This window comes from Oncorhynchus mykiss, chromosome Y (assembly GCF_013265735.2).
Source record: "Oncorhynchus mykiss isolate Arlee chromosome Y, USDA_OmykA_1.1, whole genome shotgun sequence".
NCBI classification, from domain to species: Eukaryota; Metazoa; Chordata; class Actinopteri; order Salmoniformes; family Salmonidae; genus Oncorhynchus; species Oncorhynchus mykiss.
Genome location: NC_048593.1, coordinates 10937210 through 10953826, shown reverse-complemented (window position 1 = coordinate 10953826; position 16617 = coordinate 10937210). Strand labels below are relative to the sequence as shown.

General features: G+C 44.1%; 1 protein-coding gene across 2 annotated transcripts in view; it reads left to right on the top strand.

Annotated features, from left to right (window-relative positions):
• The window catches only part of ttll11 (tubulin tyrosine ligase-like family, member 11), a 46246-nt gene that overhangs the window by 15489 nt on the left and 14140 nt on the right, over positions 1-16617 (top strand). For both annotated transcript variants that reach the window (XM_036967575.1, XM_021590597.2), the window contains exons 4-7: positions 964-1254; positions 1446-1730; positions 2480-2575; positions 2649-2761. In XM_036967575.1, the coding sequence (XP_036823470.1) occupies positions 964-1254; positions 1446-1730; positions 2480-2575; positions 2649-2761 (785 nt within the window). The remainder of the gene's footprint in view (positions 1-963; positions 1255-1445; positions 1731-2479; positions 2576-2648; positions 2762-16617) is intronic.

The window sequence follows — 16617 nt, the reverse complement described above, 5'->3', positions numbered from 1 at the left end:
ACAGCTCAGCTAGTCCAACAGAGGGGGGCACTACAGTCCCTTTTTTAAAAGGCTCTGCATCTCTACCACAGATGATCTACAGCAGGGCTCTCCTATTCCGGTTCCTGGAGAGCTACCGTCGTGTAGGTTTACACTCCGACCCTAACCATGCGCACCTGATTTTAATAATTAGCTGGTCGGTAAGATGAATCAGGTTAGTTACAACTGGGGTTGAATTGAAAACGGTAGCTCTCCAGGAACAGGGCTGGAGAGCCCTGGACTAGACATAGACTAACCTCGATGGGGCTGTGCCATAAGGATCCTATCAGACCTGAGGGCGTTAAGTATTAACATCAGGCTGAATTACTTCATTCTTCAATCACGGTAGGTTACGATAAGGAATGAGACTGTGTATGTAGTTTAATATGAATGAATCCCAATGTAGGAAATTGCTCTAGATAAATATAAGCCCCCCCCCCCCCCGAGCTCAATATCTGGCCTTGGGATGTGGTGTCTGACTGGTGCAAAAATACTAAGGAGAGAGTGAATATTGAAAAATGTCCATACAGACATTAGCAGTCATGTTTTTCCAGAGAGACACGGACAGGATAATGTCCTGCGCTAAAGATGCAGTCAAGCATAGGCAAAGCCAATGGCTACACGATTAGACTTGATATCGCTCTCCTTATATCACTCTGCATGAGCTTAAGTCACGTTTACGGGGGATGACAGGAAGTGCGCTATCATCTTTCAGCACTAAATGTACTGGGATTTGACTCCGAGGGGGCTCCTTTACAATCCAGCTGATTTGGCCTCTTTGCCGTTGGTGAGAATTGGTTTGAAAGTTAAAGCGCAAAAATATTTGGCATTTTCCCCTAAACATCAAATCAGATGACCCTTGCTTGATTGACCTTTAACATCTTCTCCCATTTAGGCCTCTGGCTGGTCAAATGTTTTATTTCTGAGTGTTGCTGTCTATCTCAGATCAGTCTGGCCAAGGACGGTGACGTGTCCCAGAAGCCCACCTTCATCATCAAGCCGGACGGAGGGTCCCAGGGGGATGGCATCTACCTCATCCGTGACCCCGGCGACCTCAGGGTCATAGCGGGGTCACATACCAAGCAGTCCGTGGTCCAGGAGTACATCCACAAGCCCCTGCTCATCGACAAGCTCAAGTTTGACATCCGTCTCTACGTGCTGGTCAAGTCCCTGGAGCCGCTGGAGATCTATATCGCGAAAGAGGGTCTGTCGCGTTTCTGCACCGAGCCATACCAGGTAGGAACACTTTAACTGAAGAGCACCTACGCATGGCCTTCATGACGCATACATACCGCATTCATAAGCAGTACATAAGATATCTTCCATTTGGCCTAAAAGCATACGACTAGCATTTCAAACATTGCCTTTCTTTATGTTTTAAACAGTGGATATAGTATTCTGAAATGTGTTTCTCCCTGCCACCCTAGGAGCCCAGTCAGAAGAACCTGAGCCACGTGTTCATGCACCTGACCAACTACTCTCTCAATGTCCAGAGTGGGAACTTTGTCCACTCCGACAGCCTATCGTCGGGCAGCAAGCGCACCTTCTCCAGCGTGCTCTACCGCCTGGCCTCTAAAGGAGTGGACATTAAGAAGGTGTGGTCAGACATCATCTCTCTGGTCATCAAGACGATCATCGCCCTGGTTCCTGAGCTCAAGGTTTACTACCAGGCCGACATACCGCCCGGCAAACCAGGACCCACTTGTTTCCAGGTACAGAGTACGGAGAGGAGAGTGTGGAGTGTGTGACTCAGTTAGTTGTCATGTGAATGTCATGGGAAAGAGGTTTTACAGTCTAATACAACTGTTGTCGTTGAATATTCTAATCAAGTGAGAGAGACTTTTGTCATTTCTTCAAACAATCATCTTTATTCAATATTGATTAATTATTGCAATAATGAGGCTGGTCGAGTAACCTAACCATTACACAAATGCAGAGTCCAAATATAGCTGACACTAAAAATGCATCATAAGCCACTCTGGGTTCATCCAGTCATTTTAGTTTAGTTTCCCAGACACAAGGATGATTTTGAGACAGTGAGGGATCGTTCTACTCCTAAGCTATCCCTAGTAAAACACATGCTTGTTTCTGTAATGCAGTCTAACTCATTTGTCAGCTCAAGCCTTCTCTGGTGACCATACGCCCAGATTAGCTGCAGGGAACTAGAGTGGAGACTATTAAAAACACAGACACTAGTAGGACAGAAATGTCTTACTCTTAGTTAAATATTAATTGTTAACCATTTAATATGAAATAAATCAGGTAAAAATGTAATTTTCCTCTCACACTATCTTCGGTTGTGTCAAGGTTTGAGCGCAGACGGAGTTATGGAAAACTACACCTAATATATATGATATGTGTTCTTTGGTACTAGATGTATTTCAGGGATAATGTGACTGAGTTTTAGATGTGGTGTTTTGCAATACATAACGCCCATCTCTACCGTGTGTGTGTGTGTTAGATCTTGGGATTTGACATCCTCCTGATGAAGAACCTAAAGCCAGTTTTACTGGAGGTCAACGCCAACCCCAGTATGAGAATAGAACACGAGCAGGAAGTGAGTAGGACGATCATCATCATCATCACCACCACTGCCATGCTCTGAAGTGCTAATGGTGTGTCTGTTTCAGGTGTCCCCGGGGGTGTTTGAGTACGTCCCCAGCCCAGTAGATGAGGAGGTGAAGGTGGGAGTCATTAGGGACACACTTCGTCTCATGGACCCTGCTCAGAAGAAATCACTAACGTGAGTCACACGCACGCACGCACGCACGCACGCACGCACACACACACGTGACCATGAAGCTATGGTTAAGGCAGGGGTTTGGATTGACCTGGAATGTGGACATGAAGTTAGGGTTCAGGGCCCTACGACATCACAGCTTTAGGTGTTCACAATCCATTTCTAGGAAACAGGTTTGTGATTTTGACGTGCGCAGAAAGGAGTCCTCGTGAGTGCGTGTGTCGCGGCTAATTCTCTTCACAATATACAAGCACAGGCTCATTCTGTTCAGAACAACCCAGGGTAGCCTAGAGGTTAAGAGCATTGGGCCAGTAACCGAAAGGTCGATGGTTCGAATCCCTGAGCTGACTCGGTGAAAAATCTGTTGATGTGCCCTTGTGCAAAAGCACTTAACCTTAATTGGTCCTGTAAGTCGCTCAAGATAAGAGCTTCTGCTAAATGACTACAATGTAACTTTACATCAAGCGTGGTGATCGTAAATTTATATTTATTATAATCCTCAATGTCTTATCGTTCAAAATACAGAGAGTCCTCTTAATTTATAGCATTTCCCTCACTCCGACAACAAAAACATTTGAAATATTTGCCCAATTAGCGCGTCTTGTCACGTGAGGTAATCAAGTTCAGAACGGCTGTCAGTCAAAACCCCATCCAGCGCGGAGCCAGGGCTCTTTTATTTATTTTTATTTTACCTTTATTTAACCAGGTAGGCAAGTTGAGAACAAGTTCTCATTTACAATTGCGACCTGGCCAAGATAAAGCAAAGCAGTTCGACAGATACAACAACACAGAGTTACACATGGAGTAAAACAAACATACAGTCAATAATAAAGTATAAACAAGTCTATATACAATGTGAGCAAATGAGGTGAGAAGGGAGGTAAAGGCAAAAAAAGGCCTTGGTGGCAAGGTAAATACAATATAGCAATTAAAACACTGGAATGGTAGTTTTGCAATGGAAGAATGTGCAAAGTAGAAATAAAAATAATGGGGTGCAAAGGAGCAAAATAAATAAATAAATTAAATACAGTTGGGAAAGAGGTAGTTGATAGGGCTAAATTATATGTGGGCTATGTACAGGTGCAGTAATCTGTGAGCTGCTCTGACAGTTGGTGCTTAAAGCTAGTGAGGGAGATAAGTGTTTCCAGTTTCAGAGATTTTTGTAGTTCGTTCCAGTCATTGGCAGCAGAGAACTGGAAAGAGAGGCGGCCAAAGAAAGAATTGGTTTTGGGGGTGACTAGAGAGATATACCTGCTGGAGCGTGTGCTACAGGTGGGAGATGCTATGGTGACCAGCGAGCTGAGATAAGGGGGGACTTTACCTAGCAGGGTCTTGTAGATGACATGGAGCCAGTGGGTTTGGCGACGAGTATGAAGCGAGGGCCAGCCAACGAGAGCGTACAGGTCGCAATGGTGGGTAGTGTATGGGGCTTTGGTGACAAAACGGATTGCACTGTGATAGACTGCATCCAGTTTGTTGAGTAGGGTATTGGAGGCTATTTTGTAAATTACATCGCCAAAGTCGAGGATTGGTAGGATGGTCAGTTTTACAAGGGTATGTTTGGCAGCATGAGTGAAGGATGCTTTGTTGCGAAATAGGAAGCCAATTCTAGATTTAACTTTGGATTGGAGATGTTTGATATGGGTCTGGAAGGAGAGTTTACAGTCTAACCAGACACCTAAGTATTTGTAGTTGTCCACGTATTCTAAGTCAGAGCCGTCCAGAGTAGTGATGTTGGACAGGCGGGTAGGTGCAGGTAGTGATCGGTTGAAGAGCATGCATTTAGTTTTACTTGTATTTAAGAGCAGTTGGAGGCCACGGAAGGAGAGTTGTATGGCATTGAAGCTTGCCTGGAGGGTTGTTAACACAGTGTCCAAAGAAGGGCCGGAAGTATACAGAATGGTGTCGTCTGCGTAGAGGTGGATCAGAGACTCACCAGCAGCAAGAGCGACCTCATTGATGTATACAGAGAAGAGAGTCGGTCCAAGAATTGAACCCTGTGGCACCCCCATAGAGACTGCCAGAGGTCCGGACAACAGACCCTCAGATTTGACACACTGAACTCTATCAGAGAAGTAGTTGGTGAACCAGGTGAGGCAATCATTTGAGAAACCAAGGCTGTTGAGTCTGCCGATGAGGATGTGGTGATTGACAGAGTCGAAAGCCTTGGCCAGATCAATGAATACGGCTGCACAGTAATGTTTCTTATCGATGGCGGTTAAGATATCGTTTAGGACCTTGAGCGTGGCTGAGGTGCACCCATGACCAGCTCTGAAACCAGATTGCATAGCAGAGAAGGTATGGTGAGATTCAAAATGGTCGGTAATCTGTTTGTTGACTTGGCTTTCGAAGACCTTAGAAAGGCATGGTAGGATAGATATAGGTCTGTAGCAGTTTGGGTCAAGAGTGTCCCCCCCTTTGAAGAGGGGGATGACCGCAGCTGCTTTCCAATCTTTGGGAATCTCAGACGACACGAAAGAGAGGTTGAACAGGCTAGTAATAGGGGTGGCAACAATTTCGGCAGATAATTTTAGAAAGAAAGGGTCCAGATTGTCTAGCCCGGCTGATTTGTAGGGGTCCAGATTTTGCAGCTCTTTCAGAACATCAGCTGAATGGATTTGGGAGAAGGAGAAATGGGGAAGGCTTGGGCGAGTTGCTGTTGGGGGTGCAGTGCTGTTGACAGGGGTAGGAGTAGCCAGGTGGAAAGCATGGCCAGCAGTAGAAAAATGCTTATTGAAATTTTCAATTATGGTGGATTTATCAGTGGTGACAGTGTTTCCTATCTTCAGTGCAGTGGGCAGCTGGGAGGAGGTGTTCTTATTCTCCATGGACTTTACAGTGTCCCAGAACTTTTTTGAGTTAGTGTTGCAAGAAGCAAATTTCTGCTTGAAAAAGCTAGCCTTGGCTTTTCTAACTGCCTGTGTATAATGGTTTCTAGCTTCCCTGAACAGCTGCATATCACGGGGGCTGTTCGATGCTAATGCAGAACGCCATAGGACGTTTTTGTGTTGATTAAGGGCAGTCAGGTCTGGGGAGAACCAAGGGCTATATCTGTTCCTGGTTCTAAATTTCTTGAATGGGGCATGTTTATTTAAGATGGTTAGGAAGGCATTTTTAAAAAATATCCAGGCATCCTCTACTGACGGGATGAGGTCAATATCCTTCCAGGATACCCCGGCCAGGTCGATTAGAAAGGCCTGCTCGCTGAAGTGTTTCAGGGAGCGTTTTACAGTGATGAGAGGAGGTCGTTTGACCGCTGACCCATTACGGATGCAGGCAATGAGGCAGTGATCGCTGAGATCTTGGTTGAAGACAGCAGAGGTGTATTTAGAGGGGAAGTTGGTTAGGATGATATCTATGAGGGTGCCCGTGTTTAAGGCTTTGGGGAGGTACCTGGTAGGTTCATTGATAATTTGTGTGAGATTGAGGGCATCAAGTTTAGATTGTAGGATGGCTGGGGTGTTAAGCATGTTCCAGTTTAGGTCGCCTAGCAGCACGAGCTCTGAAGATAGATGGGGGGCAATCAGTTCACATATGGTGTCCAGAGCACAGCTGGGGGCAGAGGGTGGTCTATAGCAGGCGGCAACGGTGAGAGACTTGTTTTTAGAAAGGTGGATTTTTAAAAGTAGAAGTTCAAATTGTTTGGGTACAGACCTGGATAGTAGGACAGAACTCTGCAGGCTATCTTTGCAGTAAATTGCAACACCGCCCCCTTTGGCAGTTCTATCTTGTCTGAAAATGTTGTAGTTTGGAATTAAAATGTCTGAATTTTTGGTGGTCTTCCTAAGCCAGGATTCAGACACAGCTAGAACATCCGGGTTGGCAGAGTGTGCTAAAGCAGTGAATAGAACAAACTTAGGGAGGAGGCTTCTAATGTTAACATGCATGAAACCAAGGCTATTACGGTTACAGAAGTCGTCAAAAGAGAGCGCCTGGGGAATAGGAGTGGAGCTAGGCACTGCAGGGCCTGGATTCACCTCTACATCGCCAGAGGAACATAGGAGGAGTAGAATAAGGGTACGACTAAAAGCAATAAGAATTGGTCGTCTAGAACGTCTGGAACAGAGAGTAAAAGGAGGTTTCTGGGGGCGATAAAATAGCATCAAGGTATAATGTACAGACAAAGGTAAGGTAGGATGTGAATACAGTGGAGGTAAACCTAGGTATTGAGTGATGAAGAGAGAGATATTGTCTCTAGAAACATCATTGAAACCAGGAGATGTCATTGCATGTGTGGGTGGTGGAACTATTAGGTTGGATAAGGTATAGTGAGCAGGACTAGAGGCTCTACAGTGAAATAAGCCAATAAACACTAACCAGAACAGCAATGGACAAGACATATTGACATTAAGGAGAGGCATGCTTAGTCGAGTGATCAAAAGGGTCCAGTGAGTGGAGAGGTTGGTTTAGGGTCACGGCGATTTAGACAGCTAGCCAAGCCAACCGGTAGCAAGCTAGCATAGGATGGAGTCTGTTGTTAGCCACCTCTTGCGTTCGGTCAGTAGATTAGTGGGGTTCCGTGTGGTAGAGGGGATTAATCCAAATCACACAACAACAAAAATAAGAACAATAGATATAGTTATAGAGGCCCGAGAAGAAAACATAATAATTCAAATAAATAAATTGTCCGATTGTCTATTCAGATAGCAGCCGGAAAGACAGCTAACGGTTAGCGGGCCGCAGATGGGCGTTCCGGTAACGTCGCGACAGAGGAGCCAGCCGGATCTCCTTCAGGTAGATAACGTCGGCAGTCCGGTTGTGAAGGCCCGGTGGGGCTCCGCGTAGGCAGTGAAACGGGTCCGGATAGGTGACTGCAGCCCAGGAGTGAATGATGGAACTCAGGCGTGATTGACGGAGCTGGCTAGCACCGGAACAATCGATGTTTGCTCCGGAATCGACGAAAGCCGACTGTCACACGGATAGCAGCTAGCTAGCTGTGAGATCCGGGTATGAATGTCCAGAGAGCAGTTGAAATCCAGGGACATGGAGAGAAAAAAACGTCTCTGACGTCTTGTATCGCGTGTCACTGTACAGCCACTGTGTTCCAATTTTAGGCGTTTATCGGTGACCAAATATGCAAAGCAGTGTAAAAGGCTACAAAGCTTTATGACATATCTGAACAATGTAAGACATTACTCTATTCTTTAGGATTGCATTGCGTTTATTTGTTTCCAAAGTAGGCCTGTCTTTTTTAAGATTGACGACAGTAAGGCTAGCCAAGACAAATGATAGGTGTCTTTTTAAGATTGACGACAGTAAGGCTAGCCAAGACAAATGATAGGTGTCTTTTTAAGATTGACGACAGTAAGGCTAGCCAAGACAAATGATAGGTGTCTTTTTAAGATTGACGACAGTAAGGCTAGCCAAGACAAATGATAGGTGTCTTTTTAAGATTGACGACAGTAAGGCTAGCCAAGACAAATGATAGGTGTCTTTTTAAGATTGACGACAGTAAGGCTAGCCAAGACAAATGCTAGGTGTCTTTTTAAGATTGACGACAGTAGGCTAGCCAAGACAAATGATAGGTGTCTTTTTAAAGATTGACGACAGTAAGGCTAGCCAAGACAAATGATAGGTGTCTTTTTAAGATTGACGACAGTAAGGCTAGCCAAGACAAATGCCAGGTGTCTTTTTAAGATTGACGACAGTAAGGCTGGCCAAGACAAATGCCAGGTGTCTTTTTAAGATTGACGACAGTAGGCTAGCCAAGACAAATGCTAGGTGTCTTTTTAAGATTGACGACAGTAAGGCTAGCCAAGACAAATGCTAGGTGTCTTTTTAAGATTGACGACAGTAAGGCTAGCCAAGACAAATGCTAGGTGTCTTTTTAAGATTGACGACAGTAGGCTAGCCAAGACAAATGCTAGGTGTCTTTTTAAGATTGACGACAGTAGGCTAGCCAAGACAAATGCTAGGTGTCTTTTCAATAAGATTGACGACAGTAAGGCTAGCCAAGACAAATGCTAGGTGTCTTTTTAAGATTGACTACAGTAAGGCTAGCCAAGACAAATGCCAGGTGTCTTTTTAAGATTGACGACAGTAGGCTAGCCAAGACAAATGCTAGGTGTCTTTTTAAGATTGACGACAGTAGGCTAGCCAAGACAAATGCTAGGTGTCTTTTCAATAAGATTGACGACAGTAAGGCTAGCCAAGACAAATGCTAGGTGTCTTTTTAAGATTGACGACAGTAAGGCTAGCCAAGACAAATGCCAGGTGTCTTTTTAAGATTGACGACAGTAGGCTAGCCAAGACAAATGCTAGGTGTCTTTTTAAGATTGACGACAGTAAGGCTAGCCAAGACAAATGCTAGGTGTCTTTTTAAGATTGACGATAGTAGGCTAGCCAAGACAAATGCTAGGTGTCTTTCAATAAGATTGACGACAGTAGGCTAGCCAAGACAAATGCTAGGTGTCTTTTTAAGATTGACGACAGTAGGCTAGCCAAGACAAATGCTAGGTGTCTTTTTGTACCAATAGACACCTTTTTTTTCTTCTTCTCCCAGTGACAAGTAAGATAGGCTACCATCTAGGTTATGATTAAAAAAACTATAAGCTATTTTAATCTGACATATCCAGGGAATGCGTGATGGATATTTTGACGTGCAACCTATCGAATTATCAGATTTTTGTATTATTTTTTAGGTTTTTGTGCATATTGGCCTGGGCTATATTATTCACCACCTGAGGAAGTGGGAACTCCAAAACACTTATATTGCTAACTTTAAATATGACAATGTTGCAAGATAGCCATGTAGGCTAATTGTGTCATCTGTCAATAAATGTAATGTCCTACAGCAACTTTCCAGCGCTAGGCCTATGCAGGCTACTTTAGGTAGGCCTAGTCACCACATGTGGCGTGCTCCGCTCCGCGGGCGCATCAAAACCATATACTTCATACCACTAATAAAACTAGTAGTATAGTATGTACGGGATACACATGGTTTCTTGCAGGTTCCTTCTTGACGATGCAACAATACGAAATAATAAGAATACGAACATAAAGTAAACGGCTCAGTAGAATATATATATATTTATTTATTTATATATATATATTTATTTTTATTTATTTATTTATAGCAGAAGTATAATACAGGAAGGCACAATTTTATAGTACAATATTTACACGTGTTTTGGCGAAGGGGTGATTGGGGGACAAGTGTTTTTTTTTCATAATAAGAGTCTGGTAGCGGCGTGTGTGCGCTAACGTGTGTAGAATCAGTGCAGGTGGTCAGTCCAATTCAAGTCTTCGACAATCTGATGGCTTGTAGATACCAACAGGCTCTGAGACACTTTCTATCAGACCTCATGCTTCCGATACTGTCTGCCCGACGGTAAGGCACAGCTCTTGGCTGGGGTATGTGGAGAGCTAGAGGAGGATGCCGCCTGAGGAAGTAGAGACGCTGTTGCGCCCTCTTGACAAGAGTACAGCCTGGGACAGGGACAGGTTGCAGATGTCCAAGAAGAAGCCTACTCTGATTGTAAAGTGACGCTATGAACTCCATATCAAGAGGTGAGAAATAAATGATGTACGACCAGAAAGCCGTGACTCTCCTCTATATAACGAGAACAACAGTAGTTACTTTGAAGACGGTTTATTTTGAGGCTAGGGTTAGTGTTCTACTGAGATGTGGATGAAGCTGCATCATTCCCCCATTACCATAGCTGGTGTCTGCGACCCAAGTCTCTCCTTCCCTACCTCCCTCCATCTCGACTAAGTTCACCCTGTGTGTGTGGTGATATTAGCCAATCAGTGTGACGTGTGGGCTCTAGGCTGGACCTGGGGATTGCTGATAGGGGAAAGTCTATCTCTCTCTCGCCCTCTGGTCTCTCTGGCCAGCCAGCTTTAGAAACGCCCCAGTGAGCAGCTCTCCATAAGCCTGTTAAAGGGAAACATTCAATTCCAGCCCAGCCATGATGAAATTTCACACATGACTGCCGTGTGTGTCTATACCGGGTATGTTTGTGTGTGTGTGTGTGTGTGTGTGTGTGTGTGTGTGTCTAGCAGGCAGATCGATGCTCTGCGGCCCATGGGGTGGCCATCACTAACCTCCCCTTACCACTCTTCCGTTGAGACTTACTGTAACGGTATCGCTCTCTCTCTTTCTCTCTCTGCCTCTCTCTCTCTCTGCCTCTCTCTCTGCTTTCTCTGCCCTTTTCTATCATTTCCTATCATTTTCATCCTCTCGCTTTCTGTCTTGATCTATCCCTGTTCTCTCTCGCTCTCCCTTCCTTGGTTATCAAGACACGGCTTTCACAGTCAGAATGGTCTCTCTCTCTCCGCATCTCTTTCTCTATGTACGATTATCTTCCATATGTGACTCGTTTCAGGAAACTAGGCACATGTTGCACGTCACGACTTCGCAGGAGCGCCATTTGAACGTAAACTTCTGAAACATGTGATCTTTCATGTGCCTTAATAACAAACTCGTATGCCATCTGTAAATACGAATAAAAATGGTTAAATTACGAGTCTAGTTGGTTTAGCCACGGAAAAAGTCAGCAACCTTCCCGCTAGCCATGACTGGCTAAAATAACGAGTTGGCTGGACATGCCGAGAGAGTTCAGATTGGTCTGCCATGTAGCATGCTTCTATTCTAATAATGAGCTGGTCAGAATGTGTAGGTAATCCTTTCTAACGTGAAAAAAAGAAAGAAAGAGAAATCACGTCGTAGAGCTGCATAAGTGTTGTTCTCCACTTTCTGGAGGACTGAGTTTTGAAATCAGTGGAGTATGATAGCTAAGGAGAGAGAGAGAATTCTGCCGGTTGATTGCAAATATACAGACAGTCGAAAAGAGAACACACAGAATGCTGTTGTATAAAACACCTGTCTCCGGATTACATCTTCAAACAAAGGGAAACCATGGTATCTGTGACAGAGGGAGAAGCGTCCATCCATGTATAAGAGAGTCTAGTTACATTTTCAGATACTACATGTTTCTAATTTTGTCAAAGTAATTTTATATTTCAAGTACTGTTAGCTAACTAGCTCATGTTGCGTGTATGATCTGTGTAGTAATATTATTCATATCTCAGAGCCATTTGCATTGCTAAACGTCCCTTTTTCAGGACCCTGTCTTCCAAAGATAATTTGGAAAAATCCAACTTCACAGATCTTTATTGTAAAGGGTTTAAACACTGTTTCCAATGCTTGTTCAATGAACCATAAACAATTAACGAACATGCACCTGTGGAACGGTCGTTAAGACACTAACAGCTTACAGACTGTAGGCATTTAAGGTCACAGTTATGAACTTAGGACACTAAAGAGGCCTTTCTACTGACTCTGGAAAAACACCAAAAGAAAGATGCCCAGGGTCCCTGCTCATCTGCGGAAATGTGCCTTAGGCATGCTGCAAGGAGGCATGAGGACTGCAGATGTGGCCAGGGCAATAAATTGCGATGTCCGTACTGTGAGACGCCTAAGACAGCGCTACAGGGAGACAGGACGGACAGTGGCAGACCACGTCCTCGCAGTGGTAGACCACCTGTAACAACACCGGCAACAATGTCGCCTATGGGCACAAACCCGCCGTCGCTCGACCAGACAGGACGGGCAAAAAGTGCTCTTCACTGACAAGTTGCAGTTTTGTCTCACCAGGGGTGATGGTCGGATTTGCGTTCATCGTCGAAGGAAGGAGCGTTACACCGAGGCCTGTACTCTGGAGCGGGTTCGATTTGAAGGTGGAGGGTCCGCGGTCTGGGGCGGTGTGTCACAGCATCATCGAACTGAGCTTGTTGTCATTGCAGGCAATCTCAACGCTGTGCGTTACAGGGAAGACATCCTCATGTGTTACTCTTCCTGCAGGCTCATCCTGACAGGACCCTCCAGCATGACAATGCCACCAGCCATACTGCTCGTTCTATGCGTGATTTCCTGCAAGACAGGAATGCTGGTGGCCAGACCAGATACTGACTGATACTTTTGATTTTGACCTTTGTTCAGGGACACATCATTCCATTTCTGTTAGTCACATGTCTGTGGAACTTGTTCAGTTTATGTCTCAGTTGTTGAATCGTGTTATGTTCATACAAATATTTACAAGTTAAGTTTGCTGAAAATAAACACAGTTGACAGTGAGAGGACGTTTCTTTTTTTGCTGAGTTTAGTTATAGCCTAATGTTAGCTAGCTGACATTGAACCCTGTTGGTTTACGACCTGCAGATTCATGCTAAATGTCTAAAAATAAGACTCCACAATGCAAGTAACTATTTCAATAGAATGTTTACGATGTCACTGCGACAACTGTCAATCGACGCAGCTGGTAAATTCACTCTGGCTATCTACTCTATTTCAGAGCACTCTTGTCTGAGTGTGCCAGAGCGCAGAATAACTGACAAATTTACGAAACACTCAACACCTGTTGAATATAGCCGGTGTCAGTGAACATTGGATTCACCAACGCTCTGGATAACATAAAAACAGCTTAACCCAGCTCTCTTGCGGTGAGTTAAATGGTCAGTGAGCTGTTCTCTTATTTGTGTCTGGAGGTAGCTAGCCAACGTTAGCCAGTTAGCTTGGGTGCTTGACTGCTGCTGTTAGGACAGAGCGCTCGAATCAACCCTACACCTCAGCCAGAGCATCCAGTGTGCGCTTTGAACGCTCCGAGAGTGAAACACACTGAATTTACGAACAGATCTGAGTTTCTGCAAACTCAGAGCGCCTTCGGACACTCCAGATTTCATTTAGGAACACACCTGGAGTATAAACCAGCCGTTAGTCTTGAAATCTTAGGTTGTGTAGTAGAGTGGTCACCAACTGGTCGATCGTGATCGACTTGTCAATTTCCAAGGCATTTCTAGTCGATCGCCAAACATTGATAAAGCCTTGTGTTGATAGTAGGTGCAGCCAATTCAGCTGCCCTGCGCGCCGGTTAGGCAAACGGTTGCCATTTCATGTGTCTGAAGGTACGAACTCTGCCTTCCCTGTGGGCCTGGAGAGGAAATCAAGTGCACTATGTCTCTGCTGGCCAATCAGATTGCTCAGATGACCTGCAGTAACATAGCAGCCATAAAATAAAGCTACGGCAAAGTTGATACTGTGAGATTTCAAAACGTTTAAGACCATGACTAGAGAGAGACTCAACGAACCCAGCAAAGAGCTGCTGTTTTTATGAGTGAGTTCATGTTTAAGTTCTTACTAAGCTCTGTCAACACTTTGTATTCAACACTTTTATAAGCCATATAATGTGTATTCTTCCTATTTCCACTCAGCTCAACAACAAGCAGTGCAGCAGTAATGAATGAGTAGGAAAGTGTATCTATTGGCTTGGGTTATTGTTGTTATTATTAGTGGCTTTGGTCTTTTTTAATATCTAGGAATATTTCCCTTTCTCTGTTCATAGGAGTAACAGGAGTTTGTGCATGAGGCAGAAATAATGCGGTGCGACTCGAGTTTCGCCATCAGCTGGAAGAAGGTGTCCCTTTTTTGGTCAGTGTCAGTGGAGGAAAGGGAGAGCGGAGGGATGTAGAGAGAAGACCCTCAGTCGACCCTCTGCTCTCTCCCTCCGCTGAGACTGACCATCAGATGCAGGCACCATAAGCCCAGTAAAATAAAAATACAATTATTTTAATGTATGCTCACTCAGCAGTGCCTCACATGTAATACAACAATGGATCTATTTCCGGTGTGATCGTATAGCCTACCTCAAATTTTTGAAATAGAATTAAAAAAAATGTCCCGAACAACAACGCATTGGCAGGTAAATTCAAGCAAAGCCAGTATGCGGTGATAATGTATTGGACCTATCGCTTACTGCACAAACCTCACTGCCACAGTACTGTTTTTAATTGGTTAATGTTGCATAGGCTTAAATTTTTTCAAGTCATGTTAATAAATGGCCTCACATTTGAATCCTTAAACAGATGGGTGGGGCTAAAGCTTAAGAGGGTGTGAATGATGCTGAATGGGTGGAAACAACAGAGAACTCTCCAGTAGGTACCATACATTCAAGGGCCATTTTCTCAAATGTGAGGTTACAAGTTTATTAACTTTCAAAGCAGAATTACTTTCCCATTGTTCCTCAACTGTAGTGTATGATATACCATTTTCTAGGTCTCTATTTTTATCCAATGTAATAAAAAAAAACACAATTTAAATAAGACCGAATCAAGCCGGTCGGTCACATATCTTCTATGATCAGTCAGTTTTTCCTATGTGAGAGGAATATCTGCTGGGGGATAATGCCCTTTCAGCTATTACCATATTCATGATCAGGACCTTATTGGTATAATCCTGTATAAAATCTATAATCCTAGATCATCCTCACTGCATATCTCTCGCTCTTTATACAACCGGTGTGGGGCTAAACCTGGATGCTGATTGGTTAAAACCGCATTCCAGCCGGTGTCTATTCCACAAGTTACCACCGGCTAAATCTTCCGTTGAAATGCCTATTTACTCTGTTCCTTCTGACTGTTCAATCCACTGTCTTTTCAGCTCAGCCAGGCAATTTATATACTAGATCTACACCGTAAAAAGCATCTAGACATTATGTTCCATTTTTCTTTTCGTGTAGCATTAGGTTTTCAACAGCAGAAATTTGTAATGACCTTGCCGTCTGTCTTTCAATGTTGAAGTTCGGTCTCCGAACGTGTCGGGACAAGAAACAGGCTGGCAGCTTTTCTTAGCTAGTCGAAATCATGAATTGGCATCATTTTTTTATGGATGTACATGAAGAAATATCAATCGAAAAACGCAAAATGCAGGTAGTTTGATTTCATTTCAGCTTAATTTTGAAGTGATCGTGTTAGCTGTGTAGTCGGCTGTGTATCTCGTCTGAACAGTGGCCTGGCGAGAGAGCAAGTGTTCTAGCAAGCAAGAGATTAGAACATTGCCAGCCATCATGGCAACCAAACCGATAGAACGAACGACCAGCTGGCTTGGGTAGCAACCCTAGATTTGTGTCGGGACTATATCTCGTAGAGGGATGAAATAGAAGGAATAAATTCATCAAAATAATGAAAATATGTCTAATTATTTGAATATGCTGGTCACCCGTTGTATCGCGTACATCGCAGCTGAATAGGGCAGTATTTTCATATTTTATGAGGGATTCATACTTTCTGTGAGGTCGTTAGTGGAAAATACACTGAACAGTAAAGTGATTTTTGGATTCTTTTCCTCAAGGTGTAATGCCATAGTTACAGTACTGCCGTAGATATCATGTATGACACCAATGACAACCAATGACATTGGTTCCTACTACCAGGAGAGCTATGCCCTTCTGAAGACTTGACTCAGTTGTCATGGTGTTTGGCATTGGTGTTCCCTTGTCGTCATTTCTGCCTTAGCCCACTTGTGTTCTATATCAGATGACGGGAGTATTGAGTTGCTTTTTAAGCCGTTAACAGTTTCTGATTTGTCTTCTAGCCCACAATTCTGTTTGATTCAGTGTTTCAGTCTGCTGAAATCTGCTGAAAACTACAAAGTAGTGGAAAATGACACAACAAATCCGATTTGTTTTGCTTTGGTTCCCTTTATGTATTCTGCTAAGACACACACACACACAGTATACACTCCCCCTGCTTTTTCTACCAGGCGGGAACAAAAATGTGAGTGATCGTGTCAGGCAGGTGAGGCGGTGATTGCGTGGAGATGTGTTGTCAGCTGTGCAGATGGAGTGTGACAGAGTCCGATGGCTGCCTGTAGTGGAAAACGCTAATTAGCCCCGGCTAGCTAGTGCTAATGCTTATTAATTTAGCCATTTAGATTTGATGTGTTGCTAAAACATGCAATCAGTGCAGCGCCGAGCGATACAGTGAGCAAAATGAGAAGACGTTAATCATGTCTTCTTTTTTTTTTGAGTTACTGTGTGTGTGTGTGTGTGTGTGTCCTGAGCTGTGTTTATCAACTCTATGCC